A 9,141-nucleotide genomic window follows, 5' to 3' on the forward strand; every position below is an offset into this window, starting at 1 on the left:
TCAGCGTTTAATTTCCAGTACAGAATACAAAGTAAATAAATCTTCAAAAATCTACAGAAAAATCTGAACGCAATGATAACTATATATAAATAATCAATAACATAAATGGTAAACATTGCCACTACATAGATATAATCGAACATTTACTGTTTGTCTCAGTAAAAACAAAGCATCTTGTTAATGTTTCCGATTGACTGGTAGTTGAACCTCTGGGTATGTTGTGACCTGATACGTGGCTGGACTGCTCAAGGTTTGACCTATGGATGACATCCCGGTTTCTGGCTGAGTAGTGACAACAGTGGAGGTTTGGGTGGAATAAAAGCGGTTGCCATGGTTATCGGTCCTCTCGTAGTTCTCTGTGATCATTTTGGTGCCTATAACACTTTTCCCATCAGGGTCAGTCTGCACCTGAAGTACGCTGAGCTCTCTTTTAGGATCAGGTGGACAGTGTGAGGTTTGCTTCTCACCTTCTTTTCTATGGTCTTTCTTCTTGCCTTCGTGGTTGCATTTCAAGGTCTTTGACGTCCGGAATTTCTCCTTAGTCTTTGGGTTCTGCTTACAAGTTGGACAGGTTTTTGTCTCTGCTATTCCCATCTTACGAGCTGCTGACTCGATGGAGATGAAGGCTGGCGAAGATGGAGGACTTGCTCGTGGTTTTTCCGAAGCTACGTCGTGGCTGGAGGGCAAACCTGTGTCTCTCTGTGTGGTTGGGATTTCATGTGCTTGCTGTGTTATACTTTTGCTTGAGCCAATACTAATTTTGCTAATAGTGCCAGAGGATGGGGATCCTTGCGCCGTCCCTAAGGATTCCTTGAACAGGCAGGACAAACCAGCGATGTCTGAATCAGATTTCAACGCCGAGACAGAATATAGAGCCTTTTTTATGGCTTCTTCTATGTCTACAAGTCTGGCTAAGGTCTGCTCTTTCAAGGTCATGATTTCCTCACTGGCTCTCTCGAGATCTCCAAACACATGTGCCATTGAGGACATGCTTTCAGTGTTGTCTTTGCACAATTGTGTCCTCTCAACTCTGTGCTCCGCTTTTGCCTTTTTCAGCAACTTCTCTTTAGAGCTGACAACCCAGGTAGGGACGTCCTCAAATATCCTCCTCAGAGATGTAACATCAACGTCGCTTGTGTCCTGTTCAATTACTTCTACTCTGTTGAGGATATTCTGCAGTTCCTCCTGTTTTTGCAATTTGTCAAATATTTCCATGGCGGCTGTTATGTTCCCTCTCATGATCTCATCCATGTGAACTGACAGCCGCTGTCTGCGTTCGTCTTCGGTTTCAGTTTTCACTTTCTTTTCCCTCATACGAACTTGGCTTTCATGCCTTATTTCTGTCTTTGGGTTATTGGATGATGGATCCACCAGATTTTGTTGTGGCTCTCCATTGGCATGTGTGAGAATAGTTGAATTTTGATCTTTAGGCATATGTTCAGGGTTTTTGCTGTCACACTGTGCAATTTTAAGTCTTTTTGGCTTTACAGGTGGATTTTTCACAGAAAATGTCTTTTTGCCTCCGAATTTCTGACATGCTCCATAAAAATCTACATGAGACTCATCTGTCTCATTCTTGTCCTCGTTGCCAGGGAACTCCTGTGGACGTTTCTCCTCTCCTATGGCCTTCAGTTCCTCTGATTGAACAAGGTTACCAGTACAGGTAGAAATGTCACTCTTTTCGTTTCCCAGGATGATGAGTGAGCTGTGGACACAATGGCTGACCTGATCTTGTGTGATCTCTGTTGGCAAAGGTTTCGTTTCACTTCTCATCTTATTGGTTTCCAGTGTCTCAAGATTCTCTTTGTTGGGTAACTGATTATTCTTGTGTTTCATTGTCAAATGCTCGGGTTTAGGAGGAATCGCTGGTTTTGGACCAAAGGCCTTTATTCTTTTCTCTGGTTTTACACTTACAGCTGGTTTATTTGGGTTTTGACAGTGGTTGATTGGCTCTAGAGTTGCATTAGTCTCTGCCTCAGTGTCAACCCCTTTTCTTTGTGATAACGTAGATTTTGTTTCATTCTCAGGGAGATCTTCGTCCTTAGTGGGCTGTTGAACAGAATCCACAACATGTGATCTCTCTTTGTGAGATTTGGAAGAGTTTCTGTATATCATAGCTGCTCGGAAATCTCCTCTAGTGACATTGATTTTGGATCTCTCCAAGGAATCCAAGGCTGCTTGCACAGTACCATGAAAAACAACTTCCTCATCTTCATTCTGTGCAGGTTCTGTCACTGGTGAAGACTCCATAGCTTCCTTTGCCTCTTCTTGTTGATATGCACCTTTGGTATCATGTATTTCTTCAAACTCTCTGCTTTCACATATTGGTGTTCTTGTCTCGTTACGGTTTTCTGAGGTGATGTTGGTGTCTATAGATGCTTCACACATTTGCTCGGTGGACACATTCTCCATTTTCTCTGGAGGTAATTCTGCTTCTATTCTTGGGTTTTCGGCTGTAGAAGTTGAAGCTAGGACTCCTGCTGAATATCCTTGACTTGGTAACTTAATATTTTCTTGTGAAGAATAATAAAGGACTTTGGCCTCCATTGTGGCCTCTTCAAGGCAATGAGTAACACTTTGGAGGTTAGAGATTTCATCATTTTCATCTACCACCTCCACTAATTCAGCTTGGTGGACGATATTGATGTCCTGTGTGTCAAGATTTAGACTTGATCCCTGTCGTTCAGCATCAGAGGGAGAAGCTTTCTGTAGTTCTGTGCTGCCACACTCCCTGAAGTTACTCTTCACCTTCTCATTGGAGGATGCCATAACATCAGACTCTGCTGAAGGTTCCCCCTTTCCAAGGAGCACCTTTTGCCCTCTGGAAGCAGTGTTCAAAGATTTGGTGGCAACATTGCATTGCTTTTGTTGTATTTGTGTTTGATCTCCTGAAAATATGTTTTTCAGTCTCTTGACATCGACTGGGGCCCACTCTGAAGTACTCCCCTCTTCCTGTTGACCTCCCTGCTCATGACAAAGCTCTGTGCTGTATCCAGTCTGGTTAGGAGAGACTTCTTGCTCTGGCACTGCCGACTCAGCCTGAAGACTTCTCAAATACTCCAGGTCTCCCTTTTCAATGCAGCTTTTGAACAATTTGACATTACCCTTCACTGTGATTTCGGGCCTAATCAATGCTGGCAATGCTTGAGAAGTTACTTGATGATCTCTTTTGGAGTCTGGTTCATTAGTCTCCTTGTTGTATCCTTTTGGAATAATGTAGCTTTTCACATCTCCCTCAGCGTAGTTGTACAGAGAGTAAACGATGACTTCGGCACATCTGTTCACGTCTTCCTGAATGATCACTCCTTTCCTCAGGGAGTTGTCTTGATTGAGAATATCCTCAATGAGCTGAAGCACATTGGCAGTTCTAAACTCTGTATCTTGGTTGTTAGCAAATTGGCGCTGCTGCATAGGCACATTCACCACAGTGGTCTTCATACGTCCTTGATTGTCCTCCTTTAGGTAAGTGATCTGTGGCTTAAGGTTTGACCGTGGTAGCAATTGGAGAATGAAGTTCTGGGCACCACCTTCAGCCACGTCATTGTAGTTGATCATTGGCCCGCTCTCAGATAGAATGAATTTAGCCTTTTTTGCGATCATTGTCTCATTCACTTCAATGATTGATCCATTTGAATAAATGGTGTGAGAGCGAAAGAGAGAATTTAACGTTTGATTTATGTTCTCCACCATTGTCTCAACTTCTTCGTTGTTGTGCTGCCTAATTTTATCAAATGGCATTGAGTTAAACAGGTGGGCTCTGTTCTTGACATTGGCAGTGATGTAATCCTCAGCTGAGACGGTCTTTCCCACGAAGGAATTTCTCTCTACATTTGTTGAGATAAAAGGGTTGTTTTGGAAAAGACAGGAGGTCGTTTCGATTCTCTCCCCAACACCTTCCGAGTTAGGAAGGTCGTCGGCAATGGCTGCTTCACCCATACTAACCTCTTTACCTCCGTACTGCTCTCCAGATAACTCACAGTCATTACTTTGACTTGCAACATCAACACATGGCCTTTGTTTGTGGGGCTCCTTTGTCAAGTCAAGACGTTTGATGCCTTTGCTGCTTTTGTTGTCACTGTGTAGATTCTCTTTGTTACACGTCTCCCACTGTTTGTGGACTGCTGCCGTCTCGTCTTCATTAATGCAAACCTGTTGCTTATTATCTGGATTTTGGCTTACGGTCGATGCAGACTGGTTCTCAAACATTCGTCTGGTAGCCTGAACATCTATTCTATTCATTTCCTCCTCGTATTCTTTGTTAGAATCTGAATTGGAACTTGGCCTCTCCCCTGGCTCCTCTAAAGCAGCTGATGTTTTACTGACGTTGCCCCTTTCCACTGTTCCCGCCGCCATGTGCATTACGGGGGCGTGGGGAAACACTTTGTTACCAAGAGCACAGTTCTCAAATATCAAACATCTTGACAAGACCTCTCCCTCATATCCGGTTTCACCAGCTGTTGACTCACACTCTGAGCTTAACACTTCAGCAAGCTCCTCATCAACAGCATCATCCAACATTTTCAGCTCAGGGTTGGTGTGCTTTAGGAGCCTTCTTATCTCGCATTTCTGTCGTTGTTGGTACAGCGTTCCTTTAGATAGGTGCGGAGGCAAGGAGTGTTGCATGGCACGTGCCTCAGACGAGTCTTTTAGCTGAAATTTGGCTGAAGGAGGGGGGCCGTCCATCATCTGTTGTGAGTTTTCTGCCATCTTATGTGAAGAGCAGAGTAATTCTCTCATCACAAAGGCCTTTGTCAAAATTAACTATCAAATGGAAGCGTGCAACGTGCTTACTTGTGTACCAAATGTGAACCACAATGACTGACATGTCATCCACATGCCGAGTGTCACTGGGTTAGCCGAACTCCAAAACAAGCAGCAATTGTTAAAACAACTATAAGGATCAATACAAATTCCTATAAAAACAACAAAATGACAACCAGGTGCACAGCAAACACGGAACACGTCACGGAACCACACATCATGCACAAATGTAGTTAAATTCTTCCTTACCTTGGTTATTTTTGCTCTTTTCCCAGATTCAGGTGACAGATCTTGTGCCTGGATGGAAATAATACAGATTGATAACATTATTACAGTGCAAATAATTTTCTTTGTTTGGCTGCGATTACTATTTATTGTCTTAATTTCAATAATCTGCTATGGAATACTAAAGTTCCATGATTCAACATCTTTAATTTGACACAATATTCCTAGCTCACATTCCGCTCCAGGCTTCCTCACGCTGTTCCCGCCCAATGCCAATGTATGCAGCGCTGAACCAATTAGCCACGTAAAGTAAAGAGCGAGGCCAATGTTTACCTGTTTGCCAGCCGCCGGTGCCACCTTAGACAGATAGAGAGCAGATATGGCTCTGACCGAGACACACGGTTTGTCCTTGGCTTGGACGTAGGAGCTGTCTCTGAAGTCTCCAATCGACTTCCTTTTATCGTCTGTTGACACGTTGGACACAAAAATTGGTGATGCTACAAGTTTATGACACAAGATCTACTTTTAAACCTTTACGCTTTGAAACCTGGATCTCAGCACAACTCATTCAAATTCCACACAGATGATGGTATATGATATATTCTGCCACCACATGGGATTAGATTCAATGTTCTCGCCAATGTTCTTGCCTTTCACACCATCATCCATCATGAATGTATGAAAATATCCTTAAACTCACTAAACTTTCTCATAAGTTAGCAACTTTAAAACACACAAATCTGCCCCAAGCTGCTATTTACCAGCTGCCACGTGCACTAAAGTTCTAAATGTAGCACTTGTGGTGAAGTGGCACAGACACCTGACTCCACTGACACACATACACTGCTTTAAAAAGACACGCACGTCACTTCAGCTACAGTTGACTAAGCACAGAAGAAAACAAACCATTTCACTGTTGACAGGAGAAGTAGTGATTCACTTTGAAACGTCTATCAATAATCATAGACAAAGTGTCAGATGAGCTTGTGAGTGTTTGTCATTGACTTATACAACTGCCTCATATCTCAGGAAAGTATTCATCCTTTTACATCAACGCATTGTGAAGCCCTGTTGATACTAAAAGAGTTGGTAGTGCGAGCAAATGCAGGTAAATGTGAGTTCTCAACGGTATCTACACTTCTTTGTGACAAAATTGAGACCGATAAACACAAATCAGTACTCACAGAAAGTAACAGCTCCAGTCCCCTCGTCTCTGTCTGTCCTTAAGTCCCACACTGAGCCTCTTTCTGTCTCTCTCCCTCCCTCTCTCTGCCTATCTGCTTGTCATCCCTGCTCTCATGACAGCTGACCCCTTCACCGCCGCTCTGACTCACGCACGGTTCAGAGCGCGTTGCCTATTTCTGTCCAGGTCTGGAGTGGCCCCTTCGCGCCCACACCGGCTTGAGTCAATCACGTCTCCATGCAGAGTCACCCTGCTGATATTTTTGTGCTCGTGTTTCTCCTCCCTTCTCATTCATACGCTCCACAGCTGAGACCTTAGTCATAACACTCTGAGCCCCCCTCCCTCCCTCCCTCCCTCCCTCCATGCATTATGACTACAATGCTGAATTTTAAAGACGTATCTCAGTGATTTTCTATTTATTATCCAACATACAGCATGTGATTTATACAGCAGGTGTTCTCATGATATCCTATCTTTTTACGGCATGTTTAAACTCATTTTATGTTCTATTTGTTGTCGTCATAAATCAAACCTGCCGTGCGCCACAGGGATCTCTTCTGCCACTCCTGCTCTCTGTGTACACACTCCCTCCCTCCCTCTACAACATCATTTGTTATGTCGGCTTCTGCTGTCATTGTGGTCCCGATACAGGCTCCCATTCAATCACACTGACTCAACCTATTCTGACTCTTGCTTCTTTCTTTTTGCAAATAATAAATATTTGTGAGTAAATGACAAAAGCAGGACATAGATCACACATTAGTTCATACTTTTACTTAAGACTATGAATCTGTGGCAGCCCAGGCCAATCAAAAACCCACAACTAATGCTGACCTCAGCTCTCAGCACTAGAAGTTGCAAGTAGTCAGCTCAGGTTGTTCGCTTGTTCAAAGGTCATGGCTGTAAATGTGTGATCTACCTTTTACTTCATCTTACATCAAACATTGCCAAGTACAGATTCTCTTGTTACCCAGGACAACACTGTTTCCATTTGTATCAACTTTGAACCTTATTCTATTCACCCCTTATTCCCTGGAGGCAGATTGTCATGGTGGTCCAGTGGCAAAGCCGGCTTGTAACTTATGAGGAACATTTATAATTCAGTACGACGCTAAAGTTGTTTTGTACTCACCAGCATGAGAAGCTGAGATTGTTTCAAAATCATTTCCCCCGATTGTTTTCCTCCTCTGTATCCGGCTCTGATTCACCGCCTAAAGAGAGACGACACATTCTTTAATTAACAAACTGTAACAGATCGATGTGTAGATTTGTTTCTGTTATTGAAAATAAATAGAACCGAACGAATAAACAACATCCTCATTCCTCTTTAATGGCTTGATCTGTGGTCTGGATGTAAATAAAGGGCAGGTCTCTATAACACAGGTATAAATCACAGATAACTGGTTGCAGATTTTACATAAATCCTAAAACCCGTTCAAATCTGAAACATGAGTTGAAGATAAAGGAGCTGTGCTTGGATTTACCCCCAAAGAGACTGTAGATGGCGCTGTTGAGACTTTCAGCAGTTGAGTTCATCAGCCCAAAACTTCCAACCATCCAATCATCAATTTTATTGTTCCAATTAAGCCTTTAGTTTCTCCCATAGGCAAAATTATGATCACTTTATATTTAAATCTCCCTCTAATCCATGCGTTTCTATTAAGAGATGTGATAATTAGTAAAATCTACCTTTTGAGTGACATCATCGTCTTTTGCATGAGCCTTCCTGTGATTGGCCTGGACATCAGCGGGGGGGATTTTGCTTGTCTTCTCCACTTGAGGCTTTTTCACCTCCTCACCTTCTCCATCAGCTTCCTGGGCGAGTGACACGCTGCTCGCAGGCCTGAAGCTCCTCCTCACGGCGCACGGCTCAGCGTCAGACCTGGACTCAAACCGGGCCCTCAGGGCCTCGATGGCCCCGGTGCCATTCTGGAGGCTGGTCATTGACTTGCTGCGGCTCAAGCTGGTTTTGAAATGAGATCGCTCCTTCTCATCGTTCCTGATTATCATAGACTCCAGCTGTCTCTCCTCACTCTCCAAATGGCCTCTCTCCTGTCGCTGAGGTATGATGTGAAGGTATGAAGAGTGCACAGTTATCTAACACACATTGGTACTACCTTATGTTCACCACGAGTACAAAATATCATCACATTTTACCTCTTTCAGGACCTTGTTTAACTTTGCCTCATTGTTTTTGGCCGTTACTTGAATGGTTGTGCTTACTGCCACAGTGGTCTGATACCTGTTACATGCACAGAAGCCACATTAGACATTAACGATCATTATAAATCATTACAAACTGCACGTGAAGAAAGAGCGATGCAGGATTGTTAGAGACAGACGCGTCGTTCACCTGCTGACTAGCTGGGACACGGACACTTTCCTGTCCAGACGGCCTGAATCTGCCCAGCTGGGTTTGTCACATGACGATGGGAGCGTCCTCAGTGACTGGGTCCGCCTCAGGTTGCTCTTCCATTCCATCGTCATGGCAGCTCTGAATGTGAGATTAACCCAATGGTTCCTGAAATGTTATAAAGTATTATCAGTTACAATCCATGTTTCCTCTGAGCTCACAGCAACATAAAGCTCCTAACAGCAACAAAGCACAGATAAAATCCATAATGAATAGATTTGTTACCTTGCAGGTGTGTGTGTGTGTGTCTGTCCCCTGTGACAATCGGAAGCTTCTTTAACGCATCACAAGACTCGCTCACGATGTGAACGCACTCGCGAGCAAAGTCCTTTTTCTTCCTCATTACCACCGACTGTGAAAATGTCCAATACCAAGCAAGCCCGGCCAATAACAGAGCATAAATCTTTAACAACATCCAGTAACACAAAGTTGCACAAATCTAGAATCTCCGCCGTCTAAAATACAGCGATGTATTCTGTAACCAACAAGAATCCTTTGTCTCTTTTGTGTTTTAGGTGTTGAGGAGGTTTTAAAATGAATCCTCATGTTGTTTGATGTC

General features: G+C 43.5%; 1 protein-coding gene across 1 annotated transcript; it reads right to left on the minus strand.

The window, feature by feature from the left end:
* Positions 1 to 177: 177 nt before the first annotated feature.
* On the minus strand, positions 178 to 8,656 carry LOC142988772 (xin actin-binding repeat-containing protein 1-like). Its single transcript, XM_076138027.1, has 5 exons — positions 8,523 to 8,656; positions 8,327 to 8,411; positions 7,969 to 8,227; positions 5,320 to 5,450; positions 178 to 4,707 (listed from the first exon to the last, which is right to left on the minus strand). The coding sequence occupies exons 1-5, from the start codon at positions 8,654 to 8,656 to the stop codon at positions 178 to 180; spliced, it is 5,139 nt and encodes a 1,712-aa protein (XP_075994142.1).
* Between the last annotated feature and the right edge of the window lie 485 nt (positions 8,657 to 9,141).

This window comes from Genypterus blacodes, unplaced genomic scaffold (genome assembly GCF_046128005.1).
Source record: "Genypterus blacodes isolate CSIRO-AG114 ecotype Tasmania unplaced genomic scaffold, CSIRO-AGI_Gbla_v1 ptg000348l_1, whole genome shotgun sequence".
NCBI lineage: Eukaryota > Metazoa > Chordata > Actinopteri > Ophidiiformes > Ophidiidae > Genypterus > Genypterus blacodes.

Coding starts and splice junctions, on each gene's coding strand:
- LOC142988772 (XM_076138027.1), bottom strand. CDS start 8,656: ATGACGATGGAATGGAAGAGCAACCTGAGGCGGACCCAGTCACTGAGG. Junction 5,451..7,968: donor CCAGGAAGCTGATGGAGAAG/GTGAGGAGGTGA, acceptor ACGTGTCAACAG/ACGATAAAAGGAAGTCGATT. Junction 4,708..5,319: donor CACCGGCGGCTGGCAAACAG/GTAAACATTGGC, acceptor TCTTCACATAAG/ATGGCAGAAAACTCACAACA.